This window comes from Zonotrichia albicollis, chromosome 12 (assembly GCF_047830755.1).
Source record: "Zonotrichia albicollis isolate bZonAlb1 chromosome 12, bZonAlb1.hap1, whole genome shotgun sequence".
Taxonomy (NCBI): Eukaryota; Metazoa; Chordata; class Aves; order Passeriformes; family Passerellidae; genus Zonotrichia; species Zonotrichia albicollis.
The window spans coordinates 5,352,809-5,377,786 of NC_133830.1; the positions used below are offsets into that span (position 1 = coordinate 5,352,809).

Consider the following 24,978-nt stretch of genomic DNA (forward strand, 5'->3'; position numbering starts at 1 on the left):
AGCCCCTGCAGATAGAGAAGCCAGACCACTGATGAGACAGAAATTTGATTAGGAATTCGTGTGAGACCTCCTCCCTTTGTCCCAAGCTCTAATTCTGTAGTGTGGGAGGTCTTGTCAAAGTAGTCCTGAGTTCCCTCTGGTAGAAAGCCTTTTGTTCATGAGCAGGGGAGCTGTTCCCATACATCTCATGTTCTTTACAGCAGTTTATTTTTGATAAGCTACAGCACGTTTTAATGTAATTGTTAACATGCCTAATTTGCAGCCACACAGTCGTATCAATAATAATGGAAAGTTGTTCACAGGTAATAAATTAGCATAGCATAAAACCAGCAGAACTCTGCTTCTCACTATATTGTTTCACGATCAAGAATTCAGTAGTTAAATATACACAGCAGTGGGCTGAGAACAAGCTGTTCATTTTTGCTGCAAGCAGTACCAGTGGACCAGAGTAATCATAGCTCCCAAAAGCAGGACTGATTTTATTGATTTTAAATAGGCTTTCATTACAGCACTGAGCTTATTCCAATTGCAAGGAGTATCACTGCTGTTTGTATTCACAGTGCTGGCTGAGGGAAGGAGAGGTTTTGTTTGATGCCATGTAGAGGCTCTTTGTCCCTCAGTGTTCTATTCTGCCCTGCTGAAATAACTGAATTTATTATAGAAAAATAAGTACTCAAGGCTTTTTTCCTGTGGTTAAATTTTTTTAGATACATAGAGCCAGACCCAGTTCTCAAATTTTGAATTCTGAGTATTCTTCTGAGGAGTCAAAGTCTTGCTTATTTATTGACATATGACTTAGGGACCAGCTGTATTTTAGTTCCATTTCTTTAAAGGATTCTTTGGAAATCATGGAATCACTTTGCTTGGAAATGATGCTAAGATCACCAAATCCACCCAATTTAACCCAATACTGCCCAGTCCAGCCCTTAAACCCATCTCTAACACCACACCTGCACCTCTCTCTTTTTTCCATAGATTAACGTAAAAAAGGCAAATAAGAGAGCTGCTCAGTCTGAGATATTAATGTATTCAGGTTATAATTAGTGAAGAACACATGCTGTTACCAGCAATGTGTCATTAATCTGCATGGAGCAGTTTGCAGCTATTTGTTGCTAAATTAGTGACTCTTCAAAGCTGTCGGGTTTTTGTATTGTTTCTAATGATAAAAAAAATATAAATCTGTGACTAAAAATCCACATATGCACACTTAAGAAGCAGGCTGGTTTGTTATTTGGTTTTCTTTGGAGTTTTTGTGTTTGTTTTTGTGTTTTAATTTGCACCAGGCTGGTCAGTCAATGGCCATACACAGAAGTTGGTTGAAGCCTTAATGCCGTCGAAAATGTTGTACTTTGTGCTTTAAGGTGGTGTACAGGCATGTTGTTTGCGATAGGTTTTCTTCAAGTCCTTTAGGTGTAACTACAGAATTCTGCTTAAACATTTCTTCCAGTGTTACTAGAACAGTTTGGAAGGGTATTAATAGAAATTAGTTACACCTTTCTGGTTTTAATGAGCTTAATACTGACTTAAGGTATGTTTTTTGTTTTTTTTTTCCTTAAACCTGAAGCTGAAGTTGAATTACTTCAAATATTCTAGCTAACCCCATATTTTTGTTTTGGCATGGTCTTTCATAACATAATTAGGGAATTCAGGCAGGAACAAACAAAAACTTTGTGTGAGCATTTCTAGAAATCAACTCTTTAGATAAGGTGGTGACATTAAGGAGTGTATCAACTTGGTAAGTACTGAATGATCAAGCCTAGTTACTGTAAAATGAGATCTGGACGGTTTATTTCATTTTAGAGAGTTTGGGCAAATAATTATGGAATTAAACTGCTTGCTGTTGGTTTCCTGGAGGGCATGAAGAACCTGCTGTACTGTGCTCTGCTGAGCTGCTGCATTGATTAGTTCTTCAGGTCTAATCTTTACTTGGCTGTGCTCATTTTCTGTCTGTTTGTTGATGGGTTTGATAGCTGTTTTTCTGAAGTTACTCTATTGCCTTGATAGTCCTCTGGTGGATTATAAAAATGCACACATTAATTCCTTTCTCTAGCTTCATTTGTTGGAGCCCAGTGGAGATAATTGGTGCTCATGGAAGGTTGGGAATGAGGGTGATGATCACTCCCAGAACTGATACCACCCATCACTGACAATCAAAGCTCACATTTTCAGGATGGCTGGAAGCTAAAATTGATTTAATTAAATGCTTACAGCATCTCTTAACAATACCATATTAGATTCTTTATCACAGCAGCTACTGTGATTTTTAGAGTTTGCTTGTGCAGGTTGAAAAGTGATTTATAGTTTTAATTCATCTTAATTTGTGTGCTTACAAAACATTTTAGATAAAACTTTTTGTTGCATTTAAATTTCCTTGTTATCTGCCCTGCAGTGGCATGAGTAATAGGGAGCCCAGAACATGAATATATTGGAATGCATGAAGTATTTTCAAGGAGAATGCTTTTAAAGTTCAGAGTGATATATGTCAAATGTTACTGAATGGATAAGCATGTGGAGAAATTTTAGCCTCCAGAAGCTTAGAAATTAAACATTTCTTAGTACAGTATCTGTGTTAAAAATAATTATTAATAATAATAGTAACTACTACTATGTTAAAGTATAATGCCTGTGTTAAATAGAATATTTGTTTCATAATATTTCTCCTATTCTAAGGTTCAATTTTTCTTTTTGTAGCTGCTGAAATTTATTATACAGGCACTTTGAAATGATGCTGTGTCAGAGCTTGCCTGCACCAAAAATTGCTGCACCTCTAAACTTATATTTAATAATCTTTAAAATGTTTTTACAGCCTAGAAGGCCTGTATGTGTTTGATTGAAAATATCTGTATCCTCTGTACCAATTAAAGAGTAAATTTGTCAATTTAACAACAAATCCTCATGTTTCCTTGGTACTTAGATAAAATATTATTGTCTGAGGTGTGACCTAATCCAAACACCACTGAAATCTGAGATTTCCACAGACTGCAGGAGAGAGTAACAATGACCCTTTTCCAGGCACACTTAGTGATCTGGTAATATTAGGATTTTGCAAAGCAGCCAGCACTGTTATGATGAATGTGCAAAGTGGCAGTGGTTGTTGTTAATAAACATCCTAAAGGCACCTGGGAGGTGTTCATGGTTCAGGAATTTGCTGTGATCTGGAGCTGCAAAGATGATGAGTGGTGGTTTGGTTTGGTTTGGTTGGTTTTCTTTTCCCTTTTTCCCTCCTGTTTGACTCTGTGAGGATGTCAGGATTGCTTTTGTTTGGAATGTAGGATATGGTGCACTTGCTTTTGCCACTGTCTTGCAGCTCTTTTGTGTTACTGAGGCTGTTACACTCAAATTGCCAAAGATCCAGGTGATGCCTCACAGACAGATGAAATGTTTTCATTTCACAGCTCCTGCCCCTGCTCTGCACTCACCTGCCCTTTGGACATTGGGATTTCTGCTTTAAGAACCATGTCCATGCATTTCCTTCCATGTGTTCAGAGCAAGGAATGGAATTTATTTCCCTTGATGAGCATTGTTTTGTTGTGTATTCAAGATAAAATATCTGATTTATGTTTAAAAACTGTGCCAGTGTGTGAGCCATGGAGCTGGGCTGGTTGTGTGTGGTTTGTTGTGCAGGCCATGGAGCATTAACAGCTTGGTTCTGATCTCCACAATGACTTATTTATCCCTCTGATAAGCTGTGTATCCCTTAAATTCCTTGAGCAATTCTTTTTTGGCAAGGTTGCTGTATAGAAGTGATGAATTTACTCTTCTTTTGTTGCTCACTAGTTATAAACAATTTCTTGTTGGTTTAAGAGTCCAATCTGGAAATGCTTTCTGATCTCATACTAACAAGCTCAATAATTGACAAACCACAGAATTGCAATGTGTTTTTCTTTTACAGAGGCAAAGGAAATTGTTCTGAAGGCCCAGATTCTGGCTGGAGGGAGAGGGAAAGGTATTTTCAATAGTGGATTGAAAGGAGGAGTTCATCTAACTAAAGAGTAAGTACTTTCAATTGGAAAAACTACATAAATAAATTGCTTCTTGTATAATATTTAGGCTGTTTACAATAGCTATGGACTGTTTCTTTTAATAGTTTTCAGTAAACTAACATTTTTGCTTTGTTTGTAGCCCTAAGACTGTTGAACAGCTTGCTAAACAGATGATTGGGTACAATCTGTCAACCAAGCAAACTCCAAAGGATGGTGTGACAGTTAAAAAGGTAAGATTTTGGCCTCTTGAAAGTTGAAAACTATGTTCAGCTGCAGTTTTGCATTAATAAGCTGGGATGTACAACATAGGTGTTTTTCCAATCCTTCTCCAATTCCTGATTGATTACATCTAATTGATTAAAAAAAAAAAAAAAAAAGTTACTTCTTCAGTTGGTGTATATATTTTGTTCATCAATTTTGCCATACCCACCGATGGAAAAATAAATTGTTTTCTCTGTGAATATTGAAAGGAATCCTTTGTCATAGGCTTATCTCCCAACAAATAATTTCTAAATGGTGATACAGCTGCACTATAGCATTAGCTGTACACACTTATTGACATTCTGCTTACAGAAACAGTAGATATATGGTTCCCTTTAGTAATAATATTATCTGTACTTCAGACACCCTCAGGTCTGTGCAAGTCTTAACAGAGTGACAGATGAATCACAAAATGGTTTGAGTTGAAAGGAATCCTTAAAATTCCTTCAGTCCAACCCCGTGCAATGAGCAGATGCATCTTCAGCCAGATCAGGCTGTTCAGAGCCGCATCCAACCTGGCCTTGAAGGTTTCCAGATATGGGGCATCCACCCTGCTCTGGGCAACCTGTGCCAGTGCCTCACCACCCTCATTGTAAAAAAATTCTTTCCTATGTGTAGTCAAAATGTGTCTTCTTTAGAACCACCTTGACTTATTGCAACAGGCCCTATTAAAAAGTTTGTCCCTATCTATTATTGTATGCCCCCTTTAAGTATTCAAATTTTTGCATGAGATTTTTTTCTCAATTGAAAAAAAGTTTCTGAACAGTAGATTATCTCTTCTTGTTGTAGATACAGACTAACGTATATTCATGGTAGTGGTTGAGGTACCAGATAACTAGAATTCATTTTCCAATGATGGTGCTTTCTGCAAGGCACCAAGATTCACTTCAACATAAATTATTTGTTCTGTATTGGCCTAAATAAAGGAAGCAAAGATTCAATAAGTGTCTCCTTCAAATTAGTAAAATTCTTTGAGTCAGGAAATCCTGGCAATTGCCTAGCTGTTGTATCTGGTTTTACCTCTTGCTTTGTTTGACTGAGCAAGAATCCTCATACAGGTAAGTAGTCAAGAGCCACACTCTGTCTGATGCCAGGAAATAATTTGGCATGAGCTGAAGGAGCTGCAGTTCACATTTAATATCCTGTGAACAGCTTGGTGTATTAGCAGAGAAGGGGAAGGAACACCTGTCTGGAAAGATCCTGTCTAATGAGGGTGGAGGAAGGTGTTCAGGCAGTTCTTCTCTGGGGGGGCAAGCAGAGCAGATTTCCATCCACTCCTCAGAGCTGTTCTTAAAAAGAAATACTATATATTAAAATAGGAGACTCAGTATTACCATTAAGGCATGTCTGTCAGAGATCCTGATAACGCTAAGGATGTAAGACAGGATGTACCTTTTCCATACTAAGGCACTCTGCTCGGGAAAATTAGTATTGTAAAAGCAGCTTTCCTTTATAAGTTCTTTGTTTTTATTCTTTTGCCCTAGTTGGCCTGACTTGAATACATCCATACAGAAATTCTACTTTTTTGTCAGAGTGCAAGGCTGTTCATCATTGACAGATTCAGTTCTAAAACAGAAGCATCTAATTTTCTTTGGAATTGATAGAAATGGAAGAAGGAAATGGGTATTGGGGGCACTTTTGATGTGGATTATTCAAAGGATTTAAATTAGGATGACTTTTGTGCCATGTAGCTATAGAATATTTTAACCTGTGGTTCCTTTCTCCCCTCCACATGTTTATGTGAATGAACAGAGGGCAGGACCAAGCAGCTGGGGCAGAGGTGAAGTTTGAAGTGAAGTTTGCACTACTGAGCTTCAGATATTTATTTCGGTGGTACAGGATTGTGAACAGCCTTGAGAGACTGTGTATTCTTCCTTTGCTATAGAGTTCCAGGGAAACTGGTATTTTAATGCTGATCCATGATAAACCAATGTGATGCTTTTCACTGGGAGAAGCTGATGATTTGCTCATAGACTTTCATCCTGATTACAAAGTTGGCTTTTAAAAGTATGTTGGCTTTTAACTACTATGTTTTATATTTTTTGGTGTTAAGTTCTTGAATCTTAGTAATTAATGCTAAGAGCATACACCCTGCTTTAAATTAATTCAGTTTGTCCAATGTCATGCTTATTAGATAGTGAAGAAAGCATGTTTAAAATTATGCACTACTTCATCTAAAAACTGTTTCCCAGCAGAATTATGTCTGTTTTAAAAGAATTTCTCATTTACAAAGTTAGCTCACGTTGGGATATTAAAGGTAGTCAGAGGAGCTGAGGCACTCAGGTTTGTGGTGTCAGGACTACAAAATCAAACACTGACATTTTAATCAAGGGGAAAACTACAGTAATATTATTAAACATATAAATTTAGCTAAGTCTGAGATATCATTTAATGCAGTGGGAATGTAATGCACTGAAAATGCCAGGCAAGCTCTTTGGGCTTGCTGAGGGCAGTGGCGAAGGTGAGAACAAATGACTGGCATTTTTCTATTTCAAGGCACGTACTTTCTGTCTGCATGTATGGAAGAGTTTGTGTTCTACATGTACTTAAGGAAAATTGCATTTCAGGAAGAAAAGGATTTGGGCCTTTTAAACTTTCCAGTGTTCTGGATGTTTGAGTGGTTTAAAATACTCCTATGTTTAAAAAAAATAGATAATAAGCATTTTTCAGAAGGAAAATATTTATTATGTCACTTTCTGTGAGACAAGAAATGAGCTAGTGTCAAGTCAGGGAGTGGAAGTCATGTACCTTTTACATCTGTTTGTAAGGAAGGTATAAAAGGTAGAAATTTTCTACAATTAGAATAATTATGAAACAGAAAATGATGGTTTCAGCTTTCTTTCTCAGCTTGTGCACCTGCTGCAGAATTTAAAGTGTGTTTGTGCCTGTTCAGATTGATGTTTCTCAAATTAATAGCAATCTCTTCAATTCCCTCATAACTTGGAACCTGTTTTGTGAGTTTGCATAAAATCCTCTTATGGCATTTGGAATTTGGAGAGCCTATCTGTGATGACAGTCTTCTCTTATCATGACAACCTGAGAATTCACTACCTGTGTTTTTCTCTCCAAGCAATAACAGAATGATTATTTTGCATATTTGATTCTGTTTGAGAAAAGCTGTTACAGTTACCCTCATGACATTAGACGTGTGACTTAAACTTTTAGGTAAAGATTTGTTACAGAGAAGCAAAGCTTGAAGTTGTCAGGAAGTTTTAATGAAAACTGATTTTTCCCCAGGACATTTTAAATATAAATATGATATGGTAAACAGATAATGATGTGTCATATTCTTTATCAAAAGCAAAACAGACAAAATGTGAGGAGAGTCAACAGTCTGTAGATTCAATTTCACTGTTCTTAACTGTTCATCAATGTGTTTGCATTAGTTCTGTTGTGTGAGTGATAGGTAGACTTAAATGATATTTAAAGACCTGGAACACCAATTTCCTTGGCTTTGCTCTGCATCAAACAGGGAGGATCGTGAAGGAAAGTTATTTTGTTGGGAGGAATTAGAGATATTTCACAATCTAACAGTTTTTGCTCTAAGGTTTCCTACTGCAAAGTAGACTCTCAGTAGTTTTGTGAATTAAGACAGAGAAGTATCCGATGATGTTGACATTGTTAATTAGCAACAGTGAGGACAATCACTCAGGCTGGAAGTCTCAGTTGAAAATATCTGATTTAATAATGCTACTTCCACCTGCTGTGCCTGCAAATGTATTCCTCAAAACTTGAGTGTATTCCCATCCCAAGTCTTGTCCTGACCCTGAGCTCTGTGGAAACTGAAGAGCTCTGACAAGATCCAGTAGGACCAGTTGGTTTTATCTGACTTACGTCTAAAGCAACTGACTCACATTTTTCAGATACATTGATGCAGGATATGTAAGAAGGGGAAAACATGGATGCAGGTAAAAATAGTAGCAAATCAAGGATGCTTTCCCTACCCTTGCTTGTTAATTTGACAAAGCTTGGCAGGTAGCCAAGCTATGTCTCTGAAGTTGTCTTTTAGCATCCCTCTGTAGTAGACTAAAATAGGCAGATGCTTTTAAGTAGTACAGTAGTTTTCTGCATTCTTGGTTCTCTCTTTCACCCTGCTTTCTTTAGTTTCCTTTTGAACAGTTGTTTATTTGAACTATTCCTTTACATCCCCCTATGTTGTGTGAATAAAGTGAGGTAAAAGAAGAAGGAAACAAAATTAATGTAAAGCAAATTTCTTCCAAGTCAAAAACACCATAAAGAAATTTCATCTTTCCTTCCATTCTGAGCAGTGATGGCTTTATTTGATTCCTTGTTTCTTACAATTTTTTCTCCTCTAATACCTACTGCCTGGCAGAAAGTCCCTATATTCTTTCTTATGTACTCTGGAACAGACTGTCAGAAATGTGACTTGGGTGAAAGTATAGTGCATCTTTCTTGTTTATAGCCCTTGAACTATGAAAACCCAGAAATACTTATTTGATGGAGCACCTTGTGCCAGGTAGGCAGAGTTTTAGGTCTGCAGGTACAAAAATGCCTCTTGGATTTGCTGACTGAGAGAATGAATTTCTCCTTGTGGTTTATTCAGTGATGGTCATTGTCTGCAGTCATTGTTCAAAATTGTCACTTCAGAAACAGACCTTGCTAGAAAGATGTTGCCATTTAATCCTTCTTAATTATTTTATTACTTGGGAAGTGATTTTCCTGATTTCTACCACTTCCATTGAAAGATGGGAATTAGAAGCTCTTTTAAGGAAGAATGTAATTCTAATTAAATTGCAGTGGTGGCTACTTCACTTTCAGATTGAAAAAGGGAAAAAGGTCACAGGGTTGTAGTGCAGTAAAAGCAGTGAAACCAATGTTTCTCTTCAGGGTAGCAAGTATCAAACTGCTGCATTTTAAGGCAAAGCAGAAATACCAGTCAGAACCACTGATGTTTTCTTTTTTCCCCCTCTGCATTTTAGGTGATGGTTGCAGAAGCACTGGATATTTCCAGGGAAACGTACTTTGCAATTCTGATGGACAGAGCCTGCAATGGACCTGTCATGGTTGGCAGTCCACAGGGTGGTGTGGACATAGAAGAAGTTGCAGTAACTAGTCCAGAACTTATCTTTAAGGTACTGAAATAATGTTCTGCAATAACATTTTTCTCTGTCAGTTATCCAAAGGAATATTTTCCCCCCTTTCTCCTCCCATTTTTCCTTCCCTGTAAAAAGGAGACAAGAAGAACCATAAAAATAGTGTTTCATCAAATACAGGATCATACCTACCATCTAGTAAATGAAGCATATTTAACATCTGATTTTACTAGAATTTTTCAATTAGAAAAAGATCTTAAACCTGGCTGTTATGTGATATGTTAAACTTAATATCTGAAATGTTTTATGAGTGAGTTTTACTTTCAGGAAGGTACACTGTTTTTTCACAGGTGGTTTGGTGCCATACACTTATTGTTTCTGTGGCTGTTTTTCTCTAATTGACAGAGTTGTTAATTATTTTTTTGTACCTGCAAGACTTTTGCATCTGAAATACAACTGTTGTAATTGCTTTCTTAATGATGACTACACTGAAGTATTTTTTAAGTTACTGTGGCATGATAATGAATAGAAAAGCTATTCAGCTGAGAAAATAATTGATACTATCAAGTATAATTATTCAAAAAATTGTAAAAATATTTAATGTGCACTTAAAAAAATCATATAAACTTCACAGTGTTACTGGCCAGTGACACTCATTGCCTTGAAAATATTCCAGAATATGTCATAAAAATTAACAGACTAAATATTCGTCAATGCCATCTGTACAGTAATTAAAAGTGAAAACTGGTGTCACATTCTCTTGTCAGCATGCCACCCTGAAGAATTATATATTTTTTGGAAGGACTGTTTCATAGTCAGTGTGGTAATTATAACATCCCCTATAGGCAGCTGCTGTAGCCTCAGTCTCAGGGAGCCTTGGCAAACAGCCAGGCTTTAATTACTAATTTGCACATGTACACTAAGTGTTTTCCTTTTGAAGCTATAACCCTCCATTCTGATTGAATATTTAGTTATATTCATGCATGTTACTGTTGCAGGAGGAAATAGATATTTTTGAAGGCATAAAGGATCATCAGGCATTGCAGATGGCAAAAAATTTGGGATTCCAAGGACCTTTGCAGCAGCAGGTAACTTGACTCCACTCCCTGGCTTTAGGCTGAGGGCATTTAAAACATTTTTAAATGTTTTCCAATAGGAAAGGCCACTTGGAAAGGCCAAGTGTCCATTAAATCAGGATCATTTTGACATTCTAAATACTAAATTGCTCTATGTAATTGTCATTAGGCTTTAGCATTTTGAATAAGCTCCTTCTGGTTTTAAAGTGTGAGTCCCTTCTCTTTTTAGCAGTTGATGGCAACATGCTGTTTCCCCATGTGGGATTCCTTTGTTTTCACTGGAATTCCACTGGAGCTCTGTAAATGGCATGGGTACAGCTGGTTTTGAAAATTAGCCTTTAAAATGAGGAGAAATAAAAGTGTATCTGGCTTTGTGATTGGAACCTTTTAAATTTTTTTTATTTTTCAACTCAAAAACAAAAGGCTGACAGCATGTTGTGTTTTCAGTATCTCTTTTCTGTACATATATATTTTGAATATATATATATTTGCCTATGTGCATCATTTTGGACAGAAAAGAGCTCATTTAAGCTGGCCTGGTTTTTTTCTGCAGTATGAAACTCATTTTTGTAGAACTACTTTATTTTTAATTCAGCAGTTTTAATTCTTTTCTATCCTAACATGCAATTAACAAATGCATAATGATTAAGTTGATTAACACACATTTGAAGATTTAGCTGTATATATAATGAGGAGGAATGATTATGTAGAACCTTTCAACCCTTGAAGAGTTCTGGTACTTAATAATTAACAGCAAATATGTATGGACTTTTAAACAACACATTTAAATAATGCTGCTGGAATGCATTTCTTCCCTCGTGTAGTCAACTAAAAGGAATTTACTGAAGCACAGGGACATCCTTTTTATCCAGACAAATCCTGGTATTTACTTATTCATTCTCTAGTTCTAGGCTGGGATTTTCTGCTTGAAGAGGCTCAGTTCTTACAGACCCTGAGAAAGGGAAGCGTTGACATTGAGCTGCCTGATTGAGAGAGGTGCTGAAAGATGGAGCAGCCTTTAATAAAAGTGAAGTGATTCTGGTGTTCTGGTGCCATTGCAGAGAGCTCTGTGGCAGCAGCAGCTTTCCAGGTGGCCCAGAGCCAGTGTGGGGTCACAGTGGTGCTGCCTCCCCAGTGTCACTGCTGAGAGCTCCCCCCGTGCTCTTGGGCTGCTTTGTCAGCCTGAGGGTTTGTGCCAAGGAAGCTGCTGCACGTTTACAACTGATGGGTTTTTTAGGGTCAAACCCACTGAGAATGCTTTGATAACTCTTGAGGAGGGCAGGCTTCCAAAGGGATTTGTGCCGCTTCCCAACTGTGACTCTTTAAAGAATCTTATCACAGAATCACAGATTAATGTAGGTTGGAAGGGACCTTAAAGAACATCCAGTTTCAACCACCCTGCCCTGGGCAGAGGCACCTTCCCCTAGATCAGGTCACTCAAAGCCCCATCCAGCCCAGCCTGGGACATTTTCAGGAATGAGGACTCCACAACCTCTCTGGGCAGAACTGGGATTGGGGTTGAGTCTTTCCACTTTTAATGTTTTCATGACTGACCTCATAGGGGAAAGCTGACTTATGCTTTCTTTGTTCTAAATCATTTCATTTCAGGTCCAAAGTATTCTTGGGTTGTGTACTTCAGTTAGCTGATCAGTAATGAGAGGGAAAAAATTGAGTGGTTCTTTATTAGTGCACTTCATCTGCAAACTTATTTAAGCTAATAGGTTCACAGTGTGTAATGAACCAGAGGGATTTTTTAATACACATTCATGTTGCTGTTTTTAAGTAGTTCTATTAGTGGAAAAATATTAAAATAACAAAAGACTTGGAAATTAGTAGTCAGTGGTGATATTTTCAGCCATGGAATCAGGCATGGAGATAGATGGTGAGGAGTAGTAGGGAACAAGCAAGAGTGTCATGTAATGAGTAAACAAGCAGGCCTCAGATGTGAGTTCTTCAAGAAAAAAAAATCAGACTGATGTTGGAAGGAGAAATAGGAGAAATAGATTTTTTTTGTGAAGTCACCAGAGAGCACAAACTACTTTGTGGTTTCTGACTTTAGACTGATTAATGTGAATGCAACTCAGATCTTGGTGTACCAGAGAACATTTCATTATGCTGGTGCCTTCAGTCACTTCCCAAATTAAACTTTTCGTAATAATTGCACTGTCTATTTTGTACAAAATCTCCAGTTTGTATAGTCTTTAAATGCACATTTACTAAATCTTACACAGTAGGATAATGCTGCACTGTAACAGCACAAGTGACTATATGAATATGGTTAAGAAAACAGAAATAAAAGCAGTAATTATCTAGAATTACTGTGCAATGTAATACTTTAAAAATAATCGATAATGGTCTACCTTTGCCTTGCAAACATGGACTTTTATTTTTCTGTGTGGTAATTGTAAATCATTTGATCACATTTAGGCAGCAGATCAAATTAAGAAGCTGTATAATCTTTTCTTGAAAATTGATGCCATTCAGGTTGAAGTCAATCCCTTTGGTGAAACTCCAGAAGGGCAAGGTAAGAAACTGAAGGAAACGAATGAATGCATTATAATTCTTTATTTATGCAAACTATAAATTAAATTGCATAGAAGGATGTAGCAGCAGCTTTGCATTAATTTCATTTTGTAATGTAATTTAAACAATATTCATAAATATTCCCTTGGCAGATTTTATATTTCCTTTTTATAATACCTTTTTATTGTTCCATCCAAATACTGGAAGTATTGGCTTCTACATGTTCTGCTTGGGAGAGACAGGAACATTTTCTGCTCTTCTGCTCAAGTTCAAAGTTGGGGTTTTCTTGGTTTTGTTTTGTGGAGGGTTTTTTTGGTTTTTTTTGTGTGTATGTTGATGCTGCTAGAATTACTGGGATTGTGTGGAAAGAAAGTTGTTCTTTTATGTCTGCATTCATAGGGATAATTAAAACTTTAAAATGCATAACTCTGCAGTCTGCTAGAGCACAGGACAAATTTCAGCTGAAACAGACACTTGGCCACATCCTTTGGGAAGAAGAAGGGTCATTGATCTTCCTGCACCATGACTACAGGGCTGAGGAGATGTAGGGTAAAACTGAGGAGCTGAATTAGCTCTCACCTCGTTGCAACAGTTGGTATTCCAGCCAAAACCTTTCCTTCCATTTAGTATTTTTGTCCAAGTAACTTGGACAAAGGTGAGGAGCAGAGGAACTAAAGGTTCCTCTGGGATATTGAACCTGTGGGATATTGAAATAAGGTAGGGCTGATCCAGGGGGATCACAGTTACCTCCTCACTGTTCCATTTCACTGAGGTGCTGACAGCTTATTTGGTGAGTACCAAGAGGAGAAATTGGTGTGCAAGAAGAAGCCAGTGAGGGAGAGGACAGAAAGTAATGAGAGGAAATAAAGTATGGTCTTTAAAGATTGGAAAGAGCCATGGTGGCACTCACCTTGCATCCTTGCTGCAGGTGGCTCTGTGGAAATACAGATTTGGATGAGTTACCAAGTTAGCTCTCCTGGAATGGCCGTGCATATTTAGTGAGCAGGGCTTAATCTGAGGCATGGTAGGAGTTTTTGTGCTGTTTTCTCTGAGGTTTTTCCCCATGTGGTTTGCATCCAGGAAGCTGAGGAGCAGAAACAGAGTGGGTTTCAAGCTGTGAAAGGCTTCTTGCTCACAGAAATGCACAGGAATCTTCCTGTGCTTATTCCTTTTTTGCTAGCAGTTTCTCCATCTGAAATGTCTTTAAAGAAGAATAAAGATAAAACAAATGAAAGAACATTTGAGTAGCTTAATGCAGCATCTTCCTAATGACAAAATAGAAGTCTCTGTATGAAGCCCATGATTCTTGTCAAAGTAATGGATAAGATGGATTTACTTCTTGCTGTGTTTTGTGCTTATCACTTGTGTGGATTTCCATCAGGTTGTATGTATTTCCTTATTTAATATCCTAGCAAATGATTTGTTAACACTAATGGGTCAGGAGCCTGAAACTTCCCTTTTTTGTTGTTGTTGTTTGTTTTTGTTTTGTGTGCTCTCAGTGTAAACTATTGAATTGGCAGATGACAATTTTGGTAACAAAAACAACAGAAGTACTTCATGAATATAAGTGTTGGAGCATTCTTTGATATTTGTTTGGAAGAAAAATCCATTTGTATAGTCATACATGTAACAATGTGCTTTTGATAGTGAAAATGGTTCGATAAATATTAATACATGTTTTTGCTGCTACTTTGTACATCATGGCCTTTGTTAAAGATGAATGTTCTGTAGAAATGAGTTTCTATTAATGTGACATGGAGGATGTTTGTGTGTAATGTAAACAACTCTGAAACTGCAGTTGTACTCTAGCTTTGAGTGGATTTAGCAAATTTAAGCACCTGAAAGCTTGAAAAGGAAAAAATGTCTTATTTCATTGCTAAAAAATAAATTAAAGCAGCATTAGAAGCATATTAGAAAATGCAGATATTTCTGCTTTTGCACATTCCCACATGATGATTGCCCAGGTAAGATCTGGACTCTTCCAAGAGATTTATTATGCACACTCATGAATAATTTTCTGAAACTGCAGTCACTGAAGTTAAATTTGATAGCTTTAATTTAATCTGTTATCAGTTACAAGTCATATATTAAAATTTTTTTAAAAAATCAACATCAAAAAACCAAAACAAGAAAACCCAATGCAAATCAAGATATGCAGCTGAGACTCTCCTACTTTTGTAAATGTTTTGTTTGCTGTTTCCTTAGCTATTTTTTCCTAAGTTAAGAAACTGTATATTGAACAGAGTTACATTTCCACCGGACTAAAATTGTCCTCTTCATTGTCATTGACCTCCAGATGTGTGCAATGCTCAAGAACACGTGCACAGTACCATGGACATGTCCCAGTGGCAATGTGAATAAAAAACACCAGCAGATAGAAAAACTATTAGGTTTTTGTGGACACAGCATTTAAAGGCACTTAGATTTGATTGGTTTGTCTTGAGAAATCAATTATGCTTAAGTCAGTAATTATAATCTGAATATAGTACAAGGGAAATTACTTGCATAGTAATATGATAAGTATAGAGTCTTACATTTGCTTAGAACATTTTAATCTAATGAGGCATTTGCCTATGCAAACCCATAGAAATAATGAGTCAGAAAATAGGCAAATAGCACTCTACAGGCATTTCTGTTGCTGCTGTGTTTATGGGAATACTGGGCCTGCTGGCCAGTTCTTTGTGTCTTTTATTTCATGTATTCAGATTTAGCAACTTCTTAATTTGTTTTTATAACCATAGTGGATGTTGATATCAACGAGAAGGTTTCTAATTACTTTTCTAATTTTCTTTATTTAAAAGTAATGTTTTGGTCATTTTTAATCTATTTGGTTTCAGAGTTTTTAAGCTCTTGAATGAAATAATGCATGTTTAGTTAACAACATCAGGAATGTCAAAATATGGCTAAGGAAAGCATTTTGTTTTGCTCATCTCTGAATGACTGCATGGCTTTGGGTTGGTGTTGCCTGTTATATCTGTTATTCTTTCAAAATATGCAAAGTAAACTCTCCTGTGTCATTGCTGCAGCCCACCTGTCCAAATGACAAAAACTGCCCTCATAACATACAGGAGCTTTGTTTGCAGCAAACACAGAAAACCTTCCTGTGTGCTGTGGAGATCTTGCTGTGCCTTTTCTCAGCAGAGGATTTATGGAGAACCTGTCCTTTCCTGCTGGACTCGGTGCTGGAGCTTCAGCTGCTCCTGTGCTGGAAGCAGCATCATCCCAAATTCCCAAAGCAGCCTCCCCTCTCTGCTGGAGGATCTGCAGTATTTCAGGAGCTCTGGCTGACTGTAAACTCTAAATTCCTGGCTGTTGTTTTATTCTCTCCTCCAGTTGTCTGCTTCGATGCCAAGATAAACTTTGATGACAACGCAGAATTTAGGCAAAGAGAAATATTTGCCATGGATGACAAGTCTGAAAATGAGCCCATAGAGAATGAAGCTGCCAAATATGACTTAAAATATATAGGACTGGATGGAAACATTGCTTGCTTTGGTAAGAACAAATACATCCAAAAGACATTTGAAAACAAATTTATGCTTGTTCAGTGTAGAGACTTTGTTTACATCTGACATTCAGGTCACCCTTTACAGGATTTAAGTTTGTTTTACTGAATGTTTCTGCAGTTTTGTCTGTCCTTCCACAAGTTCTTCCAGGAATGAAACTAAAATTGTGTACAAATTGTGCAACCTAAATGTTGATGTGTTTGCACCAGATTTTGAATTATTTGTTGCATTGGATGTCCTTGGATAGCTACTAGTATTTAGAAATAGCTGTGTAAAATTTTAAGCCATGTTCTGGGGTTGTGCTGATACATTTAAAGCCTTTTCACAAATCTCATCTGTGTGAATTATAAGCACTTTGATGTTTGCATTTACAGTCAATGGAGCTGGACTGGCAATGGCAACATGTGATATAATATCCCTGAATGGTGGAAAGCCAGCCAACTTCTTGGATCTGGGAGGAGGTGTGAAGGAAGCACAAGTCTATCAAGCATTCAAACTGCTGACTGCTGATCCCAAGGTAAAAATGTTGGGTTTGGACTGGGAGCTTCCCTGTGCAGCAGCAGGGCTGAGCAGGACCATGAACAGTGCACAGAAAAACCCAGATCATAGTGGGAACACTGAGAGTGAGTTCCTAATGGGCTGATCTGGGAGGAAAATTAATTCAGTAGAAACCACTGGACAGATTTTGCAGCTCCTGATCCATACTCAGGCTGGCTGGTGAGTTGTGAGTGGGAACTTCCTCAAGGCATTTCAGCACAGGGGTGCAGGTGTGCTAATGCTGGGCATTGCAGTGCTGAACTCAGAGCACCTCACTCCTGAAATGGAATTTGTGAGACTTAGGTGTTTAAAATAGCATTCTTAATAGTGTTGTACCACAATAGACTGAGGAGAACAATGGGAAAATTAAGCAAATAGCTAATTCCAAGGGTGATTTGTACTCTTTTAAACTCAAGGTTTCTAAAATATCTGACTCTGCACTGCAGGATAATCTGTATTTAATTAACATTCCCAGGCTGGAACGTTCTGACACTTCCTTTTGCAGATGGAGCTGCAGTTGCTCTTTTCTTTTTTGAACAAGAGGAGAAGACATTAGTCTGTGTGTACTGAGTAGAAGTTATTTCTAGAGATGTGTGTTGAGGTCACTGGTCCCCTCTGCAGGCAGAACTGGAGTATCTGCTGAGAGAATATTGATCAGGCGTGGGCTCTGGAGCAGTGCCAGCTGCCCATCCTGCCAACGTGCAGCTCTGCTTTTGTGTGCAGCCAGAGCTTCCTTGCTGCTGATATTTTTACTAATCGGAATCTGTTGGAGGGCTTTGATCATCTTTCCCATCTCCTGTACCTAAGCATCACAGCTGAAGTCCCTATTTCAACATATTGCTTCTTTTTGTGGATCTGGCTTCGTCCCCTGTATCTCATGTTTGCTGTGATTCCAGTCATTTTCCTCATGTTCATTGTGATGTGATACTGGCTTCTAATTGCCACCTTCCTGTGACAATTACATTGCTCTAATTGTATGCTCTGTGCAGCAGAAAGTGACAAAATGCTGTGGCTTTTCAAATAGAGGTGTGTATTGTTTGCAGCAACATTTCAAGGTAAAATTAGGAAGAAAATTTACAGTACAAAATAAGCACAGGTCAACTTTATACTGTAAGCTCTTTGCAGTTGCAACTCTCCCTGCATATTTTATAAGTACCTGGTACCTTGATGTCTCAAGTGTTTGTTGTTTGAGTTGTTCTGCAGTGTTTGCTTGGTGTGATGATCTGGGTTTGCCTGAGATGTAATTTAGTTCTGAAACTTGTGTTAGTGGTAGAGAAGCAGGTGCAGTAAGGTCTCAGATACACAACTTAGCTGGTGATTATCACTGTGCTGAGTAGTTTGTACTGTCTGCTGCAGCACAAACAGCAGGTATTAATTTTGGTGATGAAGCTGACTGAGTTTAAACAATTTTAAAACAAAAAGGCATTCTAGTAGCTCTCAGCTATAGAACATCTGCGTGCCCAACATTTGACTTGTGTTATATCCTTCTATTACCCATTCTGATTATATGTTACTGCTTAACTATTTCCAACTGCATGCACCAGGGCTAGGGAAGCTCTGTCTCTGAGGGAAAGCAAAAGGGAGCATGGAAAGGACCTGAATTAAGCATTTATGCTGGCGCTGTGCCATTCCTGGCATTGACTGGCTGAAGATTCAGAAGGCAAAACATTTCATGGTTTATTTCATTCTGTTCAGAAAATACAACAAATGTCTGTTATTTCTTCTCCTGATACACCATGTCCATTAGCTCACTAATATATAATCAGAAAATTGGATGAATCCTCTCTTTTCTTAACTAATGGTAGGGTTTCAGTCCCAAGAGTCTCTGTGGCTAATGCAGCATTTACAGGTTGGATCTGGTCAGTCATTTCCCTGTGGCCTTTAACTTGATTCCCACTTGGTTTGATAAGATAAAAATTTGTTCTTGGGAACTTGAGATTCAGTTAATTTTTGTAAATATCCAAATGTCTGGAGACTAAAGAAATAAACACCAAAAAAAAGTTTTCAGGGCTGTAATATGGATATGCTGGTTTTTAGTTGTGCTGGCAGAGTTAAGGACATTGGAGAAGATGAAATCTTCCAGAAGGAAAGGTTCTACTGCACTTTGAAAAAGATATTTTTCTCCCTCTTTAGTTGTCTTTGAAATGTCAAAAAAATCCAAACAAACAAACCCAAAAACCAAAACACCTTCTCCCCCCCAGACAAAGAAAATAAACAATTCAAGGTAAGCCATGATTTGATTTAGTGAAACAGAAGATATTGTTTTTTGGGAAAAGTGAAGATCTGGGTTGGTTTGCTGCTGGTTTAATCTGTCAGCTGTCAGTGTCTGTAATTCTTGGGGAAAAAAAAAATAGTGTAAGGGATTTTGTTGCAAAAGGTGATCCACTGGCTTTTGGATGGAAATGCTGTCCCTGGAGCCAGTGACCCTTTTTACACTCTGCTGGTCTTGTTTGCTGTCTGCCGTATCCAATACTTCCTAGGTTAGACAGGTCATTGCAATGGTTCTGAATTCCTTTCTATTCACTGTCTAAATTCCAATTGCTTTTTTTCTTTCTTTATTCTTTTTGTTCTTCCTGCCTGTCTTATTTCTATAAGTTGGTGCTGTGCATCTGCTCTGGTAGAAAATGTGCAGTCTTCCCTGTTTTTAGATACTAACAGGGAAGGGAAAGATGGCTCAATTCTGGCAGTTCAAGCTGCTGGGGGACACTGCAGGAGCCTCATTTATCCCCCTTTGTCCCACAGTGAAGTGGAAGTGGTTGTTGCCTTTGGTGTTTCTGAGGATCTGGGTGGTGCCTGGCTTTCCCTTGCATGTGTGAATTCCTGCTCCAGGCATCCCCACAAAGCCCTCATCTGTGAGCACTCTCACATCCTTGTCAAACTCCACAGGTGCTTGTTTTTGTTCATGCTGAAGACCTGGTTACCATATGATGACTCTTTCTAGGATTCAGCAAGGTTTTTTGGAAAGGCTAAAGCTGAAAGAAATATCTGCTCCTTCCTGGATCTCCATGGGCTGCAGGGGAATCTTGGCCCTGGCACCTGGGGCAGTTCCTGCCCTTCCTCCTTCACTGCAGGGCTGTTCCTCTCCTATTCCCATTCCTCTCTCCAGCTGCTGATTTGCAGTTTTCCTTGCCCTTCTTAACTCTGTTATCCCAGAGGTGATGCCACTGTCCCTGATGGGCTCAGGCTCCATTGAAGAGCTGATGGCTCCATCAGACATGGGAAGCTCCTGGCAGCTGCTCCAGAAGCCACCCTGCTACCAGAACCTGGCCTCACAAACTCACACAAAAGCCAACTTAGCTGTAAGCAGGTTTATTTTACCATCAGCACACTCTAGCCCTGATCTTAGCAGTGGACTCCTATTAGAAAGTGTCACTGAAACACAGGCAGCTACAGGCCAACATGGTTTGTTGATCTTTTTCTCCTTTTCCCACTAAAGTTGCTTTTTTGAAGCCTGTCATTGATGATATGACTAAAGACTCACCAAAACAATTGATGTTGACAACTGTTGGCTTGTTATTTAGGCAAAGTACTATTGACAGAACGACAAACGTTTCTCAGGAGAAACTATTCCATATTGACATCTGTTAGCTTATATCCAGGGAATAATTAATATCAAACCCACACAAGACTTTATATTTTTTAAAGCAATCATCTAGTCCAAATTCAGATTATTGTCTTAATTATATGGACTAGACAATCATTCCTGTCACCTTGCTTTGCCTGTTCGTGTTCAGATGTATCTCTGTGCCCACACATAATTGGCACTGATGTGTTTCACTGTTGTGTGTCAGGCAGAGGTTTTGGGGTTTTGTTTTCCAGGCATCTGAGAGAGTGACCAGAATTCTGAAAGAGGATATCATTAAACAATAACTTTGCAATTCACTTCTCTCCCAGCTGTGTTTGGTGTGAAAATAATACAGTTTATACATCCTTATTATACAAGACATTTTTATCACCAGCTTATCCTTTTGGCTTCAGGGATTTTTAGCATTAGCTTTTTTAACATTTGCAGTCTGTTATGTGGCAAGAGAAGGGATAACATTATACTAAGAGGAAAAATTTGGGGATATTCTTTTCTTAGATTTCAGAAATAAAAATAAAATTGCCATGTATAATGAATTTGGTCTTTATTTTGGGTAATTAATTTAAAATTGAGCGAGCTAGCTCAGTTCAGACCATTCAAAACATCTGAAATCATTCAGGCAGATTGGGGTGTAGTAACTCTATTTGTGTGGTTCTGGACTGTTTGCTCTCACTCTGCAGCTTTGAACAATGACCTGCTCAAATGCAAGAATTCCAAATGCCACATTTCTGTGATGGGGAATTCCTCATGCTTAGAGCATAGGCTGGCTGTGGGCAGTTTGCTGCATTTCACTGATTGTCAGCAGTGGATTTCTCAGTGTTAAAATAATGCAAACCCATAAATCAGTAGGAACAGATAACTTTCCCTATCACACATGCAGCCTATGTCATGGGCATATCATTTTGGAGAAAAAAGGGAAATGTAAATAAGATTCAGTTGCAGACATAAAATAGAGTGTTAGGACTGAATTTGTTTAAATTGTCAGATTTTGTGTCATTTCAAAACCCTGTTCTTACAGCCTCATTAGGAATCTCTTTGCTTTCTCATTCACATACCATGCACCCTTTACACACTTCATTAGCCAGCTCTTCTTTGCACAGCCTGGAAATTCTTTACACCTTGTGTAAAGAAGAAGGTGAAGCATCATACTCTGGTTTGGGGACTCCAAACTCTGCGGCTGAGGAGCTGCTCCAGTGCACAATGCCTGTGTGCTGCCCTGCTCTGCACTGTTCCCCAGGTGTTAACCCCCTCATCTGCCATCTACAGAGATTGATCAAAACCTAAATAGTTTGTTAAAGAAGTTAAGTGCTATGAAAATCATAAAAGGTATCACTGATCCTCACTGGTTCTTACAGAGCTCCCTCCTCCTGGCAGTTTAGTGCTCAGCACTGGTTTTGTAGAAGTGCAACATTAAATTTTTAAAAAGAAAATCATAATAAATTAACCTGTTGTATTTTTTGCTAGAAATTTTGACATTTCTGTAGGATGTTGTCTAATCAATCATTGAAAAATTCCACATAGTTTTTGGAAGCTGGATCTTGCTACATCATCTTAGTATTATCTCCTATTAGCACAAAAGAGGGGCCTTTTTGTCTTGAGGGGGAGTAAACAGGTAGGTAGAGACCAACCTTTTCTCTGATTTCAAATATACAAATGATTCAAAGGTTGAAAGACACAGAAAGGTGAAGGAGGCTTCAGTTAACCTGAGCAGTCTGCCTGGTGGTGCAGGTCAGTGACTGCCTCAGGCAGGAAATAAGGGTTAAGAGCAGCAAAGAAATGTGGCTGTACAGGGTAGCTGTTCTCAAAATACTGCAGCCAAAAAAGGTAGTTGAGTCCTACAGCAGTTTATTTTGGGAATTTAGACACTATCCAGCCCCACAAGGTTTTAAAGGCTAGCTAAACAAGCAATTATCTAGGAAATTTCAGGGAGAGTTGATCCTGCCTTGGAGCCAGTGAATGGTCTGGAGCTTCCTTTCCGTGTTTCAGAGAGGAAACATAAACATAACGCTGTGTAAAACTGTGACTGGTAATTCTGTAAGAGCAATGATGTCTTGACTCTGAAAATTTAAGATTATTCTCACAAAATGACAGTTTGTGGGGGTACAAAATACCTATTAGGGCACGGAAATGTCTTGAAAAGGTGCGTAAAGTTCACAAAAGCATATTGTGGTTTTTGTCTCAGAAATTTGTACAAGTATTTTGCCTTTAGACAATTGAGCAGGTCATGGTTCTTTTAAAGATACTGTAGGTTTTGAGTTTATAAGAGGAATTTAGGAATTTCCCCACATTTTTTATTAGCTCTGAATTGGTGAGAAAATACAGACTGATAGAACTATAGCAAGGATTCTTTTCTAATATGCCTTTTCAGTATTGCAGAATTAATATGAAATGACTATTCATCTTTTAAAACACTTGAAATATTGAAAAGTCATTCTTTCATTTCACTGAGGCACTTTTACAGACTGATAGCATATTGACAATATTTATGAAAATGAGAGGACAATTATGCATTTTAAATGCATAATTGAATTGTCTTGATTTATAACCAAAAGTAAAATATTTTTCAAGAGCATGTGTAGTATTGAGTTCTAAGTAATTGATATGTAAATATACTTGAACATGAATCTGTCATTATTTATGGGCACTGACAAGTTGAATGCCTTTTGGCATTTTATAGTAGGCTATAATGAATCCTAAAAACTGGATATGAAAATAAAATTCCTAAGCAAGAGGAAAACTTGCAGTGATTTTGTAATTGCTTCCTTTGTGGCAGGAATGTTTTCATAGATGGTAAATGCTGGTAAATTTGTGGAAGAACCACAACACAAACTGAGCTGGTGGGTTTGGATGGAACTTGAATTGTTTGTGTGCTAATTATCCTCTGTGGAATGTTGTATTGTTACAGTGTTCACAGGAGTCCCAGGATGAGGGAAGAGAGGATCTGACTCCATGTTTCAGAAGGCTGATTTATTATTTTATCATATATATTATATTAAAACTATACTAAAAGAATAGAAGAAAGGGTTTCATCAGAATGCTAGCTAAGAATAGAAAAAGAAGAAGAATGATAACAAAGGCTTGTGTGTCGGACAGAGAGTCCGAGCCAGCTGACTGTGATTGGCCAATGATAGAAACATCAACATGGACCAATCCCAGATCCACCTGTTGCATTCCACAGCAGCAGATAACCATTGTTTACATTTGTTCCTGAGGCCTGTCAGCTTCTCAGGAGAAAAAATATTAAGGGATTTTTCAGAAAATATCATGGCTACATTGTCTCTTATAAAGCAGGAAAAGAGGAGCAGGCATTTCCCTTTCCTTGGGGCAGAAATGGCATCACCCTCCTGAGAGAGCTGCTCTGTGGGCAAGGCTTGCTGCATTTCCCTGCTTGTTTGGAGGTGTGCTGGGTTAGTGATCCAAGTGAGAGAGGATTTTGTTACTGGCTTTGGTCTTAGTGCTCAGGGTTGGAGAATGTGGATTTTTCTCCACTGGTGAGCAGGGAGGGCTGAGCCTGTGGTGGGAGGTGTTTGGGAAGGACATGGGAATGGTTATGGGACCTGTTTGTTGTAGTGCCACAGCCTGGTGTCGCCATCTCACGCCAAAGCAGGGCCTCAGCTGGAAGGGGATGGATCCTGGCACTAAATCTCCATCCTGAGCACCCTCCCAGCACCTCTCACTGCCAAGGGCCTGATGGCATGTCCAGGGTGTGCAATAGAATTTGGGATTGCCCACTAAAATGCATCACAAAAATGTTTAATCCTTCCGTGGGATTTCCAAATTGATGAAATTTTGGAAATTTATATGACTCATTTCACAATTAGTGAAGATAAAAAGAGAAGATATTTTGGGAAAGTCAGTTTGGTAATTCATCTTGGTGAGATGAGTAATTTATTAAGGATCTATTTTAGATCCTCCATCTAGCACACATACAGGAGAATGAAAGACAAATAATCTGATAATACAGGTAGGAAATAGTACATTAAAAGAAAAGTTGTAGGTGTCCTTACTTAAACTCTCCTGTAGAGAAAATCACATTTTAATTCTCATTATTGTTAAGTGGGTGTTATGGCAGTCTAGGAATGTGTTTGTTCTTTCAATCAAAATGAAGAAATTTAATCACCTTGCCTCCATCTGTTCCTGACAAACTGGCCCAGATGATGAAATGTGTATCTCAGGTAGGTGCTTTCAGCCATTTGTGCTGGGTTAGGCACACTCTTGTGATAGTGAAATAAATGACAACTGGTTTTATTTATCATTGCAGAAGCACCCTGGATGGATGGAGCACAGGTAGATAGGACTTCATATTTTTCTTACTGATAAGACTCAATTTGGGGAAAAAATGGTAAACCATGACAAAATTAACAAGTGTTTTCTCATCATAAAATTATATTTTAATGACGGAAGGGCCTGATATTGCTAAAATTTTTAGAGTAAAGATACTTTTTTTTTTTTTTA

At 38.1% G+C, this 24,978-nt stretch overlaps 1 protein-coding gene across 2 annotated transcripts in view; it reads left to right on the plus strand.

Annotated features, from left to right (window-relative positions):
• Positions 1-24,978, plus strand: part of SUCLG2 (succinate-CoA ligase GDP-forming subunit beta) — a 101,064-nt gene that overhangs the window by 41,449 nt on the left and 34,637 nt on the right. For both annotated transcript variants that reach the window (XM_074550405.1, XM_074550406.1), the window contains 7 exons: positions 3,893-3,992; positions 4,123-4,213; positions 9,185-9,337; positions 10,297-10,386; positions 12,802-12,898; positions 16,231-16,392; positions 16,778-16,920. In XM_074550405.1, the coding sequence (XP_074406506.1) occupies positions 3,893-3,992; positions 4,123-4,213; positions 9,185-9,337; positions 10,297-10,386; positions 12,802-12,898; positions 16,231-16,392; positions 16,778-16,920 (836 nt within the window). The remainder of the gene's footprint in view (positions 1-3,892; positions 3,993-4,122; positions 4,214-9,184; positions 9,338-10,296; positions 10,387-12,801; positions 12,899-16,230; positions 16,393-16,777; positions 16,921-24,978) is intronic.